The 19,925-nt window shown below is 41.2% G+C and overlaps 1 protein-coding gene across 2 annotated transcripts; it reads left to right on the top strand.

Annotated features, from left to right (window-relative positions):
• The first annotated feature begins 15 nt into the window (after positions 1-15).
• On the top strand, positions 16-18,785 carry slc6a4a (solute carrier family 6 member 4a). 2 transcript variants are annotated; one of them, XM_047594979.1, is made up of 14 exons: positions 16-232; positions 6,489-7,410; positions 8,635-8,769; positions 9,228-9,450; positions 10,812-10,950; positions 11,646-11,780; positions 11,906-12,009; positions 12,137-12,264; positions 13,611-13,723; positions 14,467-14,598; positions 15,675-15,774; positions 15,917-16,017; positions 16,158-16,325; positions 17,182-18,785. In XM_047594979.1, exons 2-14 carry the CDS (start codon positions 6,945-6,947, stop codon positions 17,251-17,253), a joined length of 2,016 nt encoding a protein of 671 aa, XP_047450935.1. In that variant the 5' UTR covers positions 16-232; positions 6,489-6,944; the 3' UTR covers positions 17,254-18,785. The 2 variants fall into 2 exon arrangements, with proteins under 2 accessions (XP_047450935.1, XP_047450934.1); XM_047594978.1 differs by lacking the exon at positions 16-232 and adding an exon at positions 4,621-4,783.
• Positions 18,786-19,925: the final 1,140 nt, after the last annotated feature.

The following is a 19,925-nucleotide window of genomic DNA, read 5'->3' as shown; positions in this document are numbered from 1 at the left end:
CTCAGCGTGTGTGTGTGTGTTTGGATGAGAGTCCGCGTGTGAGTGGGTGCATGCATGCTTGAGTGTGTGTCTTTGTGTCTTAAGCCCGGCGGAGCAGAATACGGCCCTCCGTAAGCCCGGGCATGTGTGATTTGCGTGATCGGGTGCAGTCAGGGTTGATACGCGACGCCTTGGGCTGTAGATGACCAGACTCTCCACTGACAACACAGACTGTCCTGCTAAAAATACCAAGGTAGGACCACCCTGCCTGGACTGCCGCGTTCATCGTTTATAATTACAATTTAGTAATTAGTTTGCAGTTACAGATTTATATTCGTGGCCGTATGTTTTGTATCAGAAAGTTGTACATATTGTATGTAGTGCCTGAGTTAAAGACTTCAGTATAGGATGAATGTACGCGATGAGTTGTTTTTCTGTGGTAGTTACTCATTTTTTTGTAATCTGTCAGATTTCTAACAAATTTTAAAACATCGAGTTTTGCTATTTAATTTCAATACATGTGTGCTGGACAAATATATATGTATATAAAAAAATAACTTGCACTCTTATGCTCTCAATAGCACTGGCTGAAGAACTGTGTGATTGTGCAGTAACCTTTTGAAAACTATTACCTGGTACTGCTGAGCAGGTCAGCTCTCACTGTTCATTTGAACAAGCCATTGAATTTTGTGGAAATCCTCAAATAATTCACACCAGTCATGTCTCTGCCACTTTTTAAATCAAATCTCAGAAGTATACTTCAACGTTTTCAGTGCAGAAATCTCCTGTGAAGGCTTCTGTTGCCCTATCAAAAGTACAACAGTATTCACACTGCATAAGCCGGACTGTGATAATCATGTCTCGAGTAATTACTAGGAATGTTTACGACTCAAGGCAACCTGGAAAATATCTTTCCACTGCAACATGTCAGAGATGCTGTGTGTAATATCAGCCCTATCTAAGAGTCAGATTCTGGCTGCAAAGTCATTCACTTCTTCAGCATAAACTGAAATGTATTTCAGCATCTGACACCAAATAACTATAATATAACTTGCCTTGTGGTAGTTTTTATTGTTTGTGTTTGTGCCTTAGGCTGCTCGGCTTATTTTTTTTAACATTAATTATTCTGCTACATTTTCTGTCAAGAGCAAGAGCTGTGTGTTGTGTTTTGGATGCCATGATGGCTGTCTTTAGTCTTAGCGAGGGCACATCACTGTTGTGAAGTTGACTCGAGTTTTAAGTAGTAGGTCAACCTTCATAAGTTGCGCTGGCACACTGTTGTTTCGGCGGGTAGCAGTGGTGGCCTGTGAAGAATTAGAGCCTTGTGTCTGCAGCAGCTTTGTTGGGCATTTTGCCTTCGGTCTGTAATTCACACTGAAGACGCAGACAAAGAAAGGAAGGAAGAAAATTGATTCTAGGTCTGTCAGATAAAACAAAATAATGGATTTTCGCATCATTTGTTTAAGATATGTTAACAGGTAACCAATAAGTGTAACCTTTGTGGACAAGTGTACACTGTTAAAACATTCCTGCAGTTCTAAGTTGGTAACACATTATTTATTTCGCACCATTTGACTTTTAAGAAGGTATCAACAAAACAGGCCTTTGACAAAATCTTACAATCCAAAATGCTCAGTGATTATACAAGTCTCCACTGTGCCTGCGGGTGATGTATTCTGCTTAATGCCACATCTCTCCAGATTACTACTTGTAGACTTATTGGATGATTCGGATTGCAATGTCTGCTATGTCTAAGCTCAATTGCCGAGGGGGTTGAAGGTGCAGACAAGAATGAGGCAATATGTATCAGTGACGTCCTGGCAAATAACAGGGGGACTGATGACGACAAATGACAGCATCGAGCTGACATGTATCAAGGCAGGCGGTCGAAGCTGCTGAAGCTGTGAGGCTCTGGTCTGCTGGAATAATGAAGTACTCCTACATTACGCAGTAACTATAAAACAAGTATAGTAAAAGTTGTGCACGATGGAGAAAGTCCTTTGCTTGCATGACCACACATATTTGAGCCTGTCTACGATAACATGGCTGTGTTTACAGTCAGAGTGGGTTTGTGACCAAACAAACAGGCAGATTTGTCACAGCGGTGGTAGAAGCCAAAAGCCATAATCTCATAATGCCACATTAACATTTCCCACATTCCCCAACTACTCATGTAACTTCTACACCGTCAGTTGAAATAAATCTCCACTTTGTGACATTTTGCTGTGCGTGTCTTATGCCACTTAAAACATGTTTGCATGGCTACTTATCAGGGGCCCCATCAATCTCAATATTTAAAAGTGTTTTTCTTTTCTCCAGGGAGTAGTTTCCTCTTAATGTGCTACAAGTTCTACTGGCTAGTCAAGTGCTGTGTGTGCACATGTGGTGGAAATGTAGGCTTTGAGGCTAACAACTAATACACTAAACGGTTTTCTCCTCCCACGTCTGGCTGCACTGTTTATTTTTCAATTAGCCTGGGCTCAAGTTGGCATAATGTCAGGTGGCATGATAAACTATAGCCCGTACTTGTGGATAACAGCAGGAATCCTGCAGAGACAAACGAGGATTTCAGTAATTAGGAGAAATGATTTTGTCAGATCTTGGCATCCGTGCGTATGTTTTCGTTTTCAGAAACGATCGCGTTCTGACTAAGCTTCGCTGAAAAACTGTTAAAATCACACAAGTAAGACAGCAAAGTTCTCGTTATGTATTCAAACAAATCTTTTTGTTAATGCGTTATAGATTTTAACCCGTAATCTCAAATAAGTGTACAGCCAGGTTGTTCACATAGATCAAACACAGTTTTTCATGTTTGACATTTTTTGCCAGCATTAAGACTTTTGCTAAGAATAAAGACAGAATGACCACGAATAGTTCTCAAAGTCCATAACTGCCAAGACTCCAACATTATTTAGGAAAGCCCTTATAACCAACCATGTCTACAGATTGCAATGTAGCGTTTGTTTAAAAATAGGAAGCTTAAAAAGCTGACTCACAACCCAAAGCTTTATTAGCTGTTTGACAGGAGGAGATTCACTGAGTGGGAACCCTCTGGGTTTTCAGAAGAACCAGTGTCATGAGGTGGTTTACAGAAAAGTTAGATTTCATTATGAAACCTGATGTCATTTAACTACATTTCAGTGTTAGAGTATTTCTAATTGATGGTGCATTTTATATCTACACCAATGTCTTCTGGATAGAAATATTGAACGTTTATTGAACAGCTGTTATCCTGGTAATTCTTCCTACATGAAAGGAAAAAAGCTTAAACCAGTCATTTCTTTTCCTTTTGACTCCTTCAAAAAAGCAAGTGTCGAACTGGACCCCTTCTTGTCTCAGATGTCTCCCGCTCGAAACTTCTCAGATGGTTTCATTTAAATAACTGAGGCCCCGAAAAGATAATATAAGCAATACTTCACAAAATGGCAAAGCTGAATATAAATTTGCGTATTGGAACTTTGTTTTTTCTTCTTTTCTCCACCATTAATCATCCAGCAACCCCTCAGATTTATTTTGGGACACATAGGGGGCCCTGCTTTTAGACTGGAAACTAAACCAGCCAAGTTAGTGCTACTCAGTGAAACACTGAAATGCTGATTACACCTTGATCTGTAATAAAATCATACAGTTTGCTCTAAATTATTCATAGGCACCCATTAAAGAATGAGTGTCATTACTTGATATTTGTACGGTGTGTTTTATTTGATTGATTTGTATTAAAGTAGGATTGCGAAGAGACATATTCAGGTCTTTTGAACAGTTGCTCAAGGAGGCAAACAGGTTAAAATTGCAGCAACAACCTGGAGGAGTAAAGTTACAGAAAACGAGTCAGTCCTCCCACAGCCTTGCACCAAGTATAGTAAGCATGATGAATCAGGAGCTCAAAAACTTGGCCTCCCAATAGAAAACAGATTTTTCCAAGGTAACATGTAGAGTACAGCTCGTTAATTGATTAAACAATGTATTTGCCAGAGAGTCCATATAAGCACATCAAAACATATGGTCAGCAGGTGTAAACGCATCAAAAAGCCTAATCTCTTTAGAGCAGATGTGCATGAACAAGTTTAAAGAAGAGGAGATCATATGTTCAAAGATGAGAGCAACGGAGAAACGAAAGGTAGGTAAAAGCAGGAATGTAAGGACTCCTGCATAGCAGAACTTTACCAGTGTTTGACAGTGTGTGTGTGTGTGTGTGTGTGTGTGTGTGTACGTGGCCACAAGACAGTGGCAAGCGGCACCGACACATTATAAAAACAACAGCTCTGGGAGAGGACTTCCCCTGTCTGCAGTGTGTGACTGTGCGTGTGTTCTTTAATGACAGTTTTGCAATGACCATATTGTGTCAGAGCAGTGCCACAGTTTGTTCGCTCTGTTTGTGTTAGATCAAAGCAAATTCGATGCAGTAATGTTTCAGGTCTGTACTTGCATAATGTTTCTTCATTATCTTCCCTCTGAATGCATGCATCCATGCATCCATCTGTGCATACGTCTGCACGGCTGTGCGTCTCTGAACACGCATGTGTGTGAAGCCTGTGTGTGTGATTACAAGTCAGTGAGAGAGGGACAGCGAGGGAGGGAGGGGGAGGGAGGGAGAGAGAGAGAGAGAGAGAGAGAGAGAAATGAGAGAGATCTGAGAGCTCAATGGGCAAACACTGTGTCCTGATGTGCTAGTGCACGCTGTTTCTCTGGCAAGTTTCTGCCACACCACAGGATTCTTTAAGTTTTGGGTAGAAGTTGTTGAGGCTCTGTGTGTTTTGTGTTAGGCTCCACAGGTTTTTCTCGTCGTCTTTTACCATCTCTACAGGTAACGTATATATGGGAGTGGGGATAAAACATTACCGGTGTCTGCAACTCAGCATTTTGTTTTAATGTGTTTACCTCAACACTAGAAGTGTAAATTGACTAATGATTTGTCTGAAGTTGAAGCTTTGTGTCATCGTTATTTTGTTGAATTACCTCATCTGTATATAGCTCATATTATTTCAGTCTGTTGTTGCAGTAAAATTGATTTTACTTTACTTTCTCTATCTTTGTTAAATATCATTTAGTGATAGTGAGTAAGATGGAAATTATAAATGTGCTAAAATACTTTTCAATATCTTGCAGTCGCTAAAGAATTTAAAGTTATTACCACAGTATGATTTTATAGTTAGCGTGAAAATAATATATTTTAAACTGTATTTGAATTATGTTTGTCGCGTCTTTATACGTTTTCTTTCTTCTGGTAATTAACTTTGCACACGCAGGTCAAATATAGTTTATTGTTTTACGTGACTGTTTTGAGATGGTTAAACTTAATATGCTGAACGTTTTTTGTATATTTGTGAGTCTGAATACTTTTGAGCCTAGAAGAGAGCTTTTAAAATATTAAAATGAACAGACGCTTAATTTAATACGTACGTCTCAGGTGACCTTAACTTATTATTTTTATTGTTAATTAATAATTGTCAGATTTGTATCTAAAAACTTTCAACGAGCGCACAGATTAAAATTATGAAGTAGAAATGAGTTACTTTCATCAGAAATGTGAGTTGAATGTAGAGTTAGCGCTGAAGTCCAGATACACGTAGTAGTCAGATGTCAGAGTGGAGCGAATGTCGTGCCACATAAAATGCTGGACACCGGTTCTTCATTAAGGTAATGACATTTCGCATAAATTGAGCCTTCTTTCCTTCAGACACTCACGACTAATTGAGCTGACGCTATAAATACTCTGATCTATTTTTAAATAATTCTCTTAGTTTGATCCGCTACTCATGTGACAGAAGTTTGGTGAATAAGTGTAAAAGAAACGGAAATGTTTTCATTTTATGTCCTATTCACTGACTGAATGAGAACGGATCATAACACGTCTGCAGAGCAACCTGAAGTTTGACGCGCACTTTATAATTGTTTTGTATTTTGGTCCTGTGCTTGAATTCAGTTTAGTTTATTATGTAATTTAATTTCTTTAAAAAAAAAAAAAAACAGCCCTGTTTTCCAAAATTCCTAATACTTTTTGTCGTCAGAGTCTAATTTTTTGTGTGAATCACCGTGTTTCAGTCCAAAACAGAGCAACCGAGAACCAACCTGTTGTTTGCAGTGGCCGTTCTTTTTCACACAGTCTTATTTTTTTAAATTTTCCTTTCTTGTTTTCTTTTGTCGAAAGTGTTGCCAATTATGCATTTCATTATACAGCTATGATCAGATAAGTACCAAAACAGGTTGTGCAATTGATAGCGTATAATTAGAAAAGGCTTCAGTAAACAGATGGACATGTCTCAGCACAATCCTCTCAATCTGTAGTGTTCTTAGGATTTACCTTTTTATTCCTAATAAAACTGCAGATGAAGCGTGTAAGCCCTAAACCTTTATTTCAGACTGTTTTCTTTCTCATTATTGAGTCGACTATGTGGAAAGGCTCATTATATATGATTTATATAAGTTTACTGAAATGCAATTAAAAATGGATTAACTCCTTTCCTGTGACTTATCCTGTGACTTATCTGTTTTCCCTGTGTGTGTTTCAGTTTGCCCTATCGCTGACTCTCTCATGGGACGAGCTGTTTGTGGAGAAGGTCCAAGATTCTTGTAACTTTTCTGCTCGCCACATCCTGTTCAAACACATCTCCTCTCTCGTATACCCCCCTCTGTCTGTCCTATCAGCCTGCTATTATTCCCTCTTGGAAAACAGACTGGGACGCATTTCATTCCTCTCCCACACACACGCTGCCCCTCATTGTGGCCCCTTTCTTTTTTTTTTTTTTGCTCTGCTCTCCTGTTCCCCGTCTCCTTTACCTGCCCGAGAAGGTCATTCTTGGTTCACTTTGTCAGACGCTCTCACTGTACCAAACACTTATTCTCCTAACCCCTCTGTTCCCCTAATGGGCACCATATCAGACAGCAACACCACATTCCCTTCGTCGTCACTGAGAACCTCTCTCCACCCCTAACCGCCTTGCCAACACTAACATCCATACGGCCCAATGGAGACAAAAGATTTGATGATGACGAGCGTGCCGACGATGGACAAAGGGCAGAATGAAGGAGAGGGGGATAAAGAGAGAGACGAGGTGGGGGAAGAAGAGGAGGGCACGCAGCAGGAAAATGGTAGACTGATGGTGGCCGATGGTCTCGCCGACAGAGGACCCAAGAGCCTGACCTCCGGCCAACGGGTGTCCAATGGCTTCACGACGTCCACCCCTCAGAGCCCCAGGGAGGGACCGGGAACTGCAGCTTGCGCGATGGGTACAGCGTCTGCGCCCGGAGGTGGCGCCGGGTCCACGGTGCCACTGGGAGGCCTCAGGACTCTGGTGGTCCAACAGACCAGCTTGGATCGGCCCAGAGAGACTTGGAGCAAGAAGATGGACTTCTTGCTGTCTGTGATCGGCTACGCCGTGGACCTAGGAAATGTCTGGCGCTTCCCGTACATCTGCTACCAAAATGGAGGAGGTGAGGAAGCGAAAGATGTTTATAGGGGTGGAAGGTGTGAAAGGGGGAGAGGGAGATAAGGAGGGAGCTTGAGTGGGGATGTGAGATCCCATGTTAGACAAATAGGATTTCAAGGATTAGGAGAAGAATAGTCCCTTTGATGGTTCATCGTGTGCTTCATCAGTTCAGGGCCGTGTAACTTTAGTGGAACTCCAAAATTTCTGGGAAAACAAATGTTTCAATACAAAATGCTCAGATCTACAAGGAATGTTACAGATAAAAGTGTTTATGGATGGACGTGATTCAAATCACTCTACAGTGCAAAATTTGGTGTATGTCTTCACAAAGTCCGTGTGGTCTGCTGTGCTCTGTTACTAGACAATCCTCACCTAGCAGCAAACAGGGCCTCCCTTTTTATTGAATTTGCAATAATAAAATCTTTGCAATTTCCTGTGTTCTGTGTGTGTGTGTGTGTGTGTCTCATGGAGCGAGGTAGAGATGGAGACTGGGAGACACTTGATAGAGGCAACAGTATTAATTGTGGTTTTTATGAGAACGCCTTCAGTCTCTTTCTCCTTGCTTAATAACCTGTCTCCTAGGCAGCTGCTCAATCAACCCTTATCTTTGCTTTCATGTCACAAAGAGGCACAAGCACGCATGTGCACACCGTCCCGTCTACATACACAAATGCACACATGCACATGAAATAAGTTTTTAATCAGATAGGAAGAAAAAAGAGAAAGATGTGTTATCAAACTCTGCACGTTAAGCCGGACAGTCCAAAGATCTGGCTGCCGTCCTGCTACTCTTCGTCAGGGTTCAGCCTTTAATGCTCTTTTTATTACTTTTCCTGACTTAGCAATAACAAAGCCAACATAAAAGAGGTTATAATATATCTGTTTTAGTAAAATGACGTGTGTTTCAACAGAGTAACGTGAAACTAGGAAAACATGGCATGTTGATTTTGAATGTGCTGCGTTCAAATGAGAAAGGCTACTAGAGTATTAATGATTTTTATAGAGTGTTCCTAAATGGTTTTCTGTCAATTGTGTGTTATTTAGTGGACTACTGAGATTACAGACTGTGTGAGAACGATTAGCTGTTCTCATGAGTGTAATTGGCTTTTACTGTTTTTCCATAACTCTTTTTATTTTCCACTTCCTTAAATCTACTCGTACAGTTTTTCCTCTCCTCCCCTATTCGTCTGAACCTCCGTGTTTCCTTCTCAAACTTTTGTCCGTTCAGGTGCCTTTTTGCTGCCCTACCTGTTGATGGCAGTGTTCGGAGGTGTGCCTCTCTTCTACATGGAGCTGGCTCTCGGACAGTTCCACCGCAGCGGCTGCATCTCCATCTGGAAGCACATCTGCCCCATCTTCAAAGGTAACGGTGCGCGGCCAAAAAGCAGAACAGAAAGAGCAGTGGTGGTCAAAAAGAAGAACACTGGCAGCGAGACACAAAAAAAGACGGAACGACGGTGCGGAGCCATCAGAGTCTCAGAGGCAGCTCATTTAACCTCCGTGCCCCCTCAGTGTACTGCAGCTCACTTGAAGAGCATCCCTAGTTTCTTTTACATCTAGTGGGACGCACTGACTCTCTGTTATGGAAATTGTCACATTTCCATGCCAAATGCCAGATGCTGAGAAATTTGATAGTATGTAAATTGTTGTTGTTTGGAAATGTCACCCATTTACTCAGTAGGAACTTGAATTAGCTTGCAAACACCACTGATGTCTCTGAAAGATCTTGGCAGCAGCCAGCAAGAATTATATTCTGGATTTTTAAGAATAAAATAGAGATTATTAATATTTAACTTTTTTTTTTTAATGTATTTTCCCCAGGGATAGGCTTTGCCATCTGCATCATAGCCCTTTACATAGCGTTCTACTACAACACCATCATGGCCTGGGCCTTGTACTACCTGCTATCGTCATTTCGGCCCACGCTTCCCTGGACGACCTGCACCAACAGCTGGAACACAGCCAACTGTAACCGCTACATGTCCTCTGACCACAACGTGTCTTGGTCCAACAACTCTACGTCCCCGGCTGAGGAATTCTATACGTAAGTGCATGTAAGTCAGATGCAGAGGCATAGGCACAGGAGGGAGATGGCAGGCAAAGTAGGGAGGACGACTTCTAGAGAACTATTACAGGTTGTATTTGGGTTTTCAGAGCCAAGACTGATTTGCCAGCAGCTTTTTTTTCCAAGATCCTGTGGTTGTAAAGGAAGTGTTAGCATTTGAGAATTAGAGTTACTGATCTACAGGAGTGATACAGAAGTAACAAAGGAAACATCCATGAAAGCTGTAGTATTGTTTCAGTAAAATGTTTGTTTAAACAGCATCAAAGACAGTTTTGTTATATAATAAAGGTATTCATTTGACAGACATCCAGATATTAAAGGGTCAATCAAATAACTTCGCATGCTGTGTATTTACAAAATTAGTATGTTTTTTTTGCGAAACTAAATAGTTTGGAAGTTGTCAGTTCTGATTAACTATCTAAAAATAGTATTGAGAAACATTTAAAGTATATTTGTTTCATTACTTATTACAAATTATTGATCGTAAATAAATACATTTTTAATATTCTAACTGTGAGCCAATCTTTATTATGCTGCAGTCCCAGTGCTTAACTCAGCCAATGTCATCAGTTTATTTATTTTTTCTTCATCCGGAATAATGTCTTATATTACATTTGGCTATTTGGGTCTCTCCACTCTTCTGGCCTTATCAGCTGCTCACTCCACCGTCCACTGCGACAGAGTCAGGGTTTATCCACAGTTGACTTTTCCTCATACACGTTTAAAAGTAACAAATTCCACGTCTCAGCCTGGCGCCAGTACTTCCTGTTTTCAGTGTAAATCCCGTCTGTGTTTTATCTGAGCTCTGTGTGCTTAACCTATGACCAGATGTTAACCTTACTGTTCATTTCAGACTCCCTTTCCCCTGTAATTCCTTTTTCTTAAACTTTGGCTCGTCGACATAAATTTACAATAAACTCTGCCAAGACCTGTCTTATGCATGACCTCACGTGAACTTCCATTACTGCTTGTGTATGCTGCACAACATTGAGCGTATATATATTCTAATACTCTTACTTCATGCCTGGTTATCACTGTTTCTGACACCCTGCTCTATTTTCTTCTTGTTCCTTTTGATATCACATCTACTTCCTCCCATGCTTCCTTCCATTTCCTCAATGCTCCATCATCCCTTCTTACCAATTCTTTGTATTTTGTCTTATCTTTTCCGTCACATATTACTCTCCATATTCTCCTCTTTGTTATACGTCCTCCGCTCTTATACCTCCTTTGTTTTCAATGTCCCCAATCTCCTCTCCTTGACCTGTCGATTCCTTCTTCTGCCCTCGTTGCATAACTCTCCACCCAAATACCCCCTTTTTCTTGACTCCCCTCTCCAGTCGTCAGGTGTTACAGGTTCATCATTCCCCAGGTCTGCACCAGCTGGGCTCTGTCAGCTGGCAGCTGGCCCTCTGTCTGCTCTTCATCTTCACCATCGTCTACTTCAGTATCTGGAAGGGAGTCAAGACGTCTGGAAAGGTAACTAAGGGGGCGCCTGCATGGCTGACCTGTCAGTTAGAGCGCACGGATGGATTGATGGATAGAGATGTAGATGCGGAGAATGGAGCAGCGGTTCTCCTGTCATCTCCTCACCCTCATTATCATTCATCATCTAGTGAAGTAAAAGTTGGTTAGGAAAGTGCTCCTGATGTTTAATGTTTTATGGTGCAACTCTCAACAATCACAAGATTAATGACGTGCAGTTCTTAAATATGTGAAAAGAAGACGGAGAAACCATTAAAAGATAAGCCAACCAATGCCTCAAGTTGTACAAATAGTACTTCAGCTGCTGTTCATCATTGTCCTGAAAGTGTTAGTTATGGGTTTGATTCAGTGCTCAACTGAAGCTCTTTTAACTGTCAGCGCACGAGACTGCTGACTGTGCTGACAGTTTTATCAGAAATACATTTTTAAAAATGCTTTTTCAGGCTGGTAAGCTTTCTGGCCCTCTTTTTTTTTCACCTGTTTCATACCTGCAGTGTGTTTGTGTTGTCATTATGACATGCAGAAAAACATCCAAAACTATTAGGAGTTGTCTGTACATGTCCACACACAGCGCCTTGATAAATTCCCAAAGTAGATCCAATTACAGTGGCTACAGTTAATAAAAAAAAAGATCTAAAATATGTATTTAAAATAACACAGACTGTTTGTTTATTTCCGTCCTGTATTAGGTAGTGTGGGTGACTGCTACCTTTCCCTACCTGGTCCTCTTCGTCTTGCTCATTCGTGGGGCCACTCTGCCGGGGGCTTGGAGGGGTGTTGTTTTCTATCTCAAACCTGATTGGGAGAAACTGCTTACCACTACGGTAAGTCTGTTGGTTCAGTGTAACAAGGCAGTCTTATCCCTCTCTTTTTTTACTGTCTTACAGTCTGTTTTTTTTTTCTCAATACCATTTAAATCCACGTTTCTTCATTGATCACAATATCTAAGGTGTGGATTGATGCTGCAGCTCAGATCTTCTTCTCTCTGGGTCCGGGGTTCGGCGTGCTCCTCGCCTTTGCCAGCTATAATCCCTTTCACAACAACTGCTACAAGTAAGAACACGCATGTATGTTGGGGAAACATTACGTAGTCTAATAAGTCTAAAGATTTTTGCAGACTAGGCTGATAACTTGCCTAACTTTGTCATCTTCCTTACCCCTCAAACCTTTTCTTTATCAGAGATGCGTTGGTCACCAGCTCCGTGAACTGTCTGACTAGCTTCCTGTCTGGCTTTGTTATCTTTACCGTGCTGGGGTACATGGCTGAGATGAGGCAACAGAATGTGGACGCTGTGGCTAAGGATGCAGGTGAGACACCACACCCACACTGTCACATACATTCTTTATCCAACTCAACTTTTTGGAAATTTATTCATCACAGGAAAATGTTACTAAAGGTTGGTGAATGTATTTGTTGGTGGACATTTTGACATCACGTACAGTGGTGGAAAAAAGTTTTCAGACGCCCTTAAACTTTCACGCAGTCTCAAACATTAGCATGAAAGATGTGGCTACATTAGACAGACACAAACAAATACAAATTATATTTATTTTGTTTATTGTTTACTAAATTCTTGACAGTTTCAACATGTCAGTTCTCAAAATTATCAGTATCAAAGTCAACAAATAACAGAGAATGTGTTCAAAACAAAAAAAAAATAAAGCAACCATCACATCATCAAACTAATATTTAGTACTCCTGCCATTAACACGCAGTAGAGCTCTAATTCTGGTTGGCATGTTCCCACCAGCCTTGTTGAGCGTGAGTGGTCCCATTCTTGCTGCTTGGCCTGGCCTTCTGCAGACCCTCACATTAGCAGGATGAAGATTAAGCTGGAATCTGGACTCATCTGACCACAGAATCTTCTTCCGTTTCCTGACTGTCCAGTTCTTTAGTGCTTGGGCCCAACGACGCCGGGCTAACCTCCGTCTCTCGTTGATCAGGAGCTTCTTGACAGCCTTGATTAGGCCATGATTTTAAAATTCGACCACGTACAGCGCAGGTGGAACAGTGGACACCAGTTTGGTTTAACCACTTCTGTTGGAGCTCCTGTGATGTCATTTGACGGTTTTCCCTGCACATGCAGATCAGGATGCAGTCATTTCTCGCTGAAGAAACCTTTGGACGTCCAGATCTTGGTTTGTCTTCCAAGCTGTTGGTTCCTCTGTATTTCTGCAGAGTGGATCCAACTGCTGAAAGACTTCATCTGCACTCCCTCTCTTCAAACATGTTTCCTGCATTAGGTTCCTTGTTTTAACCATTTTTGTCTCTGAAGAACTTTCAAATGTACTGGCTACAAAAATGTGTCATTTAATAAAAAGCAGGGCCTTCATCAGAAGATCACTGGCACCAAAATGACCCAATAGTCAAAATGTCTTGTGTTTTTTTATGGAACCGATCACTTTTAAGTTTTTAATGGTATTTTGTTTGTGACTGTATTAAAAAAAATTGTACTTGAAGCCCTAAGAGTGATTTGTAAGGCAATATTTCACAAATGCATTGGGTGTCTGAAAACTTCTTTAGGTCCCAGACTGTTGAAAGAAGCACCTTCATCCTACATGTTTAGTTCCTGGCTTGACTGCTGTTTAAGGGTTGACAAAAGATACGGGATAAATTGAACTTGACTGTCTCTGCCTCTCACTTTTCTCTACAGGTCCCAGTTTGTTGTTCATCATCTATGCTGAGGCCATAGCAAACATGCCCGCTGCAACTTTCTTTGCCATCATCTTCTTCCTCATGATCATAATGTTGGGCCTGGATAGCACGGTTGGTTTGATGATTACTAATTTCAGCATGAGTCAGCTGAATGTTCTCTCTATTGTGATAAGTCTCTGTCCTCTATTTGTAATCTACCTGTGCCCGGCCCCTGTGTACTCTGTCAAACCTAGAAACAGAGGGTTCATGTTTGCCTTGTTATAGACAAATGGCTTATTCTGTTTGAGTTGTGTTTGTCTGTTGTACTCATTTGTCTGTTAAGGTGTTGGGTGTTATTTGTCTTCTCTGTTCCATTTTAAATAACAGTCAAAGAAAGCGATGTGATAGGAGTTTCATATCACTGTTGTGCGGTGGTCTTGTCTCCATAAGCCTTTGTTTATCTGCTCTGAGGCAGCCAGCTGGAGAGACCCGTAAGGCTCTTATCACGTACTGATAATCAATGTAGAATCAGCATTGAGGTTGCTATGCTCCTCAGTTTTATGACTGAGGATATTACTTCAAAATGTGTCACTGTGCTTGAATTCGTGTTGGTCTGGCTCAACACTTAGTATGAGACCATGCACGGCTCCAGATTCTTTTTTCATTAGCGCTGGTGGGGTAGCTAAGAGAATGTGCTTTGATCAGCGTTTAACAGGTGGATGACTAATTATCCACACAAGTGACTCAGTTATGCTTTTGTGTTTGCTTGGATGCCATAACATCACCCTTTCTTATTCTCCACCTCTTTCTGTACATTTTTCATCTTCTCATGTCCTTTATCTCCTCACGCTTCAAATGTGTCCTTTTGTCTCCAGTTTGCAGGGTTGGAGGGAGTAATCACAGCCATGCTAGATGAGTTCCCTCATATCCTGGCAAAAAGACGAGAGTGGTTTGTCTTCGGCCTTGTGTGTGTCTGCTACCTTGGGGCTCTTTCCACACTCACATATGTAAGTTAAAAGAACAATTTGTAACATAATAGTAGTAGTAGTAGTAGTAGTAGTAGTAGTAGTAGTAGTAGTAGAATGTTTCTCCAGATGGGGTCTCTGTTGTGGAAATAGCATCCCACTTTAAATCCAAAAAGAGTTTACTTTTTCTTAGCCTGACTTTAGTTTCCATGGCACATGAAGCAACTGCAGTTTGTGTCACTGAAAGACCCTGATACATCATCAAAATTCTCCTTAAACCAACCTGCATGATGATCTGCAGGATGCACGATATGTCCTTTACTTACTGTGGACACAAGGCCTTAAGCTTCTTTTATATACTCGCAACAGATCTGTGCACATCCTACACAGGTGGCCTGGGTTGGTGTGCGCTTATACACATGTGCACTGGTGACAGCGTGGCTCTGTAATCATGCTGCCAAACGTTAGCCGGCAGCTCAACAGCCGTGTCGAGTTTCTCTGTGTAATTCAAACAGTGACACACATGGGCTCACGTCGAAGTTGGAGTTAATAAATGTACATTCACTAAAATCACTGCAACGCACAAAAGAGAGAAGACGTTTGTAGGAGGCAGAAGGTGGACGAAGAAATGCATTTCAGACCAATAACAGCTGTTGTGCTTTGTGTCATTGTCATTAACATAATAATATAATTACAGTTACAGTATTTAAACAACCATATGACATACAGTGTATAATTAAACGAGGAAAAGCTCTGCCTCTGCACCAGTGAAGGAATGTTGTGTATTTAATACACTTGTATTTTCAGTCATGCTAAAAATATCGTATTTGTTCTCCACAGTTTCTCAAACTTACTTCCTGTAAGAACTGCACTGTTGACTCACAAGCAGGGAATCCTGCACTGTTGACAAAATTAGCTTTAATTTTACAGTTAACCATTAGCTGAAATCAGATTAGAGCAGGCTCAGTAATCCCTTTATGTCCACAACTCATTATACTGTGGTTGTGACTAACATGGGTTTCTGATCCATTAAACACCCCCTGACTTAGTAGATGTAACCTGTTGCATAAGAGTCATTTGTGAGTTGCTTTTCCATGCTTCCTGGTGTTATGTGTCAGGGAGGAGCGTTTGTGGTGAAGCTGTTTGAGGAGTACGCTACAGGCCCTGCAGTCATCACTGTGGTGCTGCTTGAAGTCATCGCTGTCTCCTGGTTCTATGGTGAGTTACGACTACTGACACTAAGCGGGGTTATTGATAATGAACTGTGGTATTGTGGTACAATAACAGTAAGTTTTCAATCAAAGACATGAGTGAAATAAACGCAGCTGTACTCCTGATAATATTTGATTGTGTGTTCTAGGTACGCAGCGTTTCTGTAATGACATCCAGGACATGCTTGGGTTCTACCCGGGTTATTTCTGGAGGGTCTGCTGGGTAGCCATCTGCCCCTGCTTTCTGCTGGTCAGCATTACACACAAATACTTAGGAGGCCAAGCAGCAATCATTTGTTTTTGTAGCTTTTATGAGAGTTTATCTTATTTATCCTGATGCTTGATTCCTGTCATATCTGACCACTGTTTTATTCCTTTTCTTAAACTCAGTTCATTATCATCAGTTTCCTGGCATTCCCACCAGAAGTCAAGTTGTTTGACTACCACTACCCACCGTGGACCACCGTCCTAGGCTACTGCATTGGGGTGTCTTCATTCATCTGTGTGCCTGCTTACATGGTTTACCACTTGCTTAGTGCTAAGGGCACTTTCAAACAGGTATAGCATTTCTTTTGTTTTTCCTTTAGTCCTTCTGCTAAAGTTCCGTCGTTCTCCGCTCACACACCTTTTTGCTCTGTCTTTCTCCTGACCTTTGTTCTCTAGCTGATATGTCTCCAACAGCAGGTATTGCCTCTGGTCTAGATTTTTTCCATGCACTGTCAGGGTCTACCCTCTCCTGTGAACACATGACTTGAGATCAAGATCAAAGGAGCAGACCAGAGATTAGCACAAAGAAAGCCAGGACAACCACTAGAACAGGCACGCGCACCGCACGCACACATCCACGATCTGAGGTGAATGTGGAGGCTGTCACGTTGCCAAATCTGCTGGTCCAACCAAGCCTAAGAACTAAAGGAGACTAAAGGTGCCAGCAGTGATTTCGCATCAAGGCATCATACCTGACCGAATCAACATCTGATACGTTACAAGTATCTTTAATTCTTGCTTCTGTGGGGTTAAATACAGGACGTCCTCAACACTACTGCTGTCACTACTGTTGTGAAAGTTGACAGAAGGGAGGAGGAGGACTTCAAAGAGGCTGGTGGACAGACCTACCCTGGCTGTTGTCCAGTATTGACACTACTGCCAGGACACACAATGAGTCTGACACAAGTCAACAAACAGTATGAGTGTGAGAGGAGACAGCAGTGAAGCTCATGCTGACAGACGAGAACAATCATGGCGACTGTGTATTGTTTGTAACATTTGTTGACACTGCTGCACTTTAGCAACACTTTTTTCTCATTCTCTTTGGCATGACAATATTCTGATCAAATGTGCAGAACTGTTCATCATGACAGGTAAATATTTAAATCTAAGTCTGTGTTTAAATACGTTTTCTCTTTTTTCACAGCGTCTGTTAAAGAGCATCACTCCAGAGCCCAGTGAGAACCACAGAGACTTCATTGTCACCAACGCAGTCTGACCAAACGGAGGCCGAAAAGAAGGCACCGCTCCCTAACTACCTGGAGCGCCCTCTTCTGGACACACTGCAAAACTACAGGACAAGGGGCTACCTTTCACCGCCTTTGCCTCTTTTCATCCATCTCTTACACTTGTTCTTCTCCCACCCATCAAGATCTAGAAATTGAGTTGGCGCCAGGCTGCAGCAGAGTAGCTTTGTTTGACTTGGTTTGGTTTGTGCTGGTTCAGTTTTCTGTGGTGTTCACCTGCAAACCCAGAACTCGGTTTCAGTATCTTCATATTTCTGACCCCATTCCAAAGTCACTTATTGATCACCTTTTTCTTCAGGTAACTGATATTTTATACACTTATATAAATTATGATACAATCTGTGTAGACTATAAATCAAGCAGTTAAACTGGAAATTGTGCACACAGAGAGAAGGCCAGATAATTACGTTCCACTTCCCTCTCACTGTTTTCTATTAAGTTATGCATTTAAATATGTAGCAAAATTCAGGTATCTTTTACATCTGTTACTGAAGCCAAATATATGATGTGTTGATATTTCTAAAGATGTATCGATATGTGTAGTTGTCGTCATGTTGTGTTGACTGTCAGCCTGTGTTGATTTGGTGGCATCTTGGCCGAACAGCAGATTTGCATTGAGGTCCCTACACTGTGAAGCACTGTCTGGTAGTGATATGAGTGTGTATGTGCGTGACTGTGTGAAAGACAGACTGTTATAATATCCAGTGGAAAATGAATCACAGACAGAAGTAACCACGTGTATTCATTCTATAACTGCAATATATCAGATATGTATTTATTTTACGATGTATCAGTGCTGCCATTTTGTCTTTCCTCACACTTCAACCCTGACAGGACAATAGTACTGATGTTTGATCACAGTGACATTGTGCGCTCTGTTGTCAGACCGTCAGTAATAGAAGCCAAATATGGATCAGAGCTAATAACATTATCAGTGTCTGAAAATCAGTCTTTCTGCTCTTTACTTTCTACCAAAAATGTGTGTATGTGGCTTTCTGAGAGTGTGTGTAGGAGCAGGGATTCAAATATGGCGAGTACTGTATATCTACATGTATGTATTTACTAGTCAGTCTGGTATTGGTGTAATCTATCCTGTGAATACCTGTCTCCTCCCTCCATGGATGTGTGCGTGTGTGTTTAGTACTTGTGTGAATGTCAGTTTGTGCGTGTGCACAGGCCTGGATGTCGGTGCAAGTGTGGTCCAGAGGTGTTCAGCCCCTTTATGTGTGCATGCCGTGGTGTGCGTGTGCGTGAATATTGTACGTCAAATGTGTGTGCGTGCGTCTGTGATGTGATCTCCTGTTGTCTTGTTAAATGCCAAAATATCTAATGAAGAAAGTAAAAACTCTCTCTCTTTCTCTCCCTCTCTCATACCTCTCGAGCTTATGTAAGATCTATGTATGTCCATAAAAGACTGTGTTGAGAAATACACCTGTATAGAATTAAGATATATAAATATATATGGGAAATAAAAGATATATGGAAATAAATGAATAGAAACCTCTGTCTAATGTCAGTCATTTTGTACAAAGTTTGATTGAAGCGTTTTATTTATTTTACCATTTAAAAGGTCACAGTGAACAAGACGAAATGCACACAGCTAAATATATACAGCTGCAAATGAGACAAGACAATATCAAACCTTTCATGTAAACATAAAGTAGATATTTGATCAAGTTGGTTTCACTTCATCTATTGTGGCTCCGGTTCTAAGAAGTAGAAAAGTTCAGAATGGCCCTGTTTATCTTGCAGTTCTTAAATTTTAAAATTCAACCCCACAAACATCTGGCTGGAGCCAAACCAAACTGATGGGATATATTTTATGAAGGGAGAAAAACAAGTCATGAAGGGAATCTTTATGGTAGAGCTGTTACGTGGAAGTCACTCTGAACGTATGGTTGCCTGGGTCAAGTTAACTTTGCCAGCACTCGGATGGCTAAAAAATCTAAATGAAAGCACTAAATGTGGCAAACACCAGCACAGTCATGCATGGAGGTGGAAGCATCATACTATAGGATTATTTGTACAGAGAATAAGGGAGAATTAATACAGCCAAATACAAAGAGGTTCTTGCAAAAAAAAAAATGTCTGAAACATGCTTTCACTTCATTATGTGGGATATTAAGTGACAACTGATGTTTTTATAATAAAATCAACATAAAAAGGAGCAGTAAGAGTGGTACAATCAAATATCTTTCTGTATTGATAGATGAAAACAAGGACTCGTCAGAATGGACATGGGTCTTCTGAGGGCGTCCTGTGGTGTTTGGAAACGGATTGTTGTTAGTGGGGGTCTTTGGGTCCTATGGGTTGAGGGGAGGGGCCTCTGTGGATCATCCCACAGATACTTGATCCATTTGGGATGTAATGAATTTGGACCTGGTCAGAACCTTATGCTGTTTTTTTGAGTAGCTCCTAAACCGTATTTGTGTGTCTGCATCCTGCTGGGGATGGCTACTGCCATCAAGGAGTGTCATTGCTATGGGGTGGGGGTGTCTGGTCTGGTCTAGGTGGATGGTACATATCTAAGTAACATCCACATGAATGCCAGGTCTAAAAGTTTCCCAGTAGAACATGGAATTGTCACAAGATGTCAATGTTGTAGCTGCTCGGTGTATATTATATATCCTTGTTATTATATAAC

The sequence above is a fragment of the Mugil cephalus genome, chromosome 9 (genome assembly GCF_022458985.1).
Source record: "Mugil cephalus isolate CIBA_MC_2020 chromosome 9, CIBA_Mcephalus_1.1, whole genome shotgun sequence".
NCBI classification, from domain to species: Eukaryota; Metazoa; Chordata; class Actinopteri; order Mugiliformes; family Mugilidae; genus Mugil; species Mugil cephalus.
Note: the sequence above shows the minus strand (reverse complement) of the source record. Positions and strands in the feature narration are given on the sequence as shown.

Excerpts from the sequence above, each read along its gene's own strand:
- slc6a4a (XM_047594979.1), top strand. The coding sequence starts at position 6,945 with ATGGAGACAAAAGATTTGATGATGACGAGCGTGCCGACGATGGACAAA. Across the intron at positions 8,770-9,227 it reads CATCTGCCCCATCTTCAAAG|GGATAGGCTTTGCCATCTGC; the intron begins GTAACGGTGCGC and ends TATTTTCCCCAG. Across the intron at positions 9,451-10,811 it reads CCGGCTGAGGAATTCTATAC|TCGTCAGGTGTTACAGGTTC; the intron begins GTAAGTGCATGT and ends TCCCCTCTCCAG.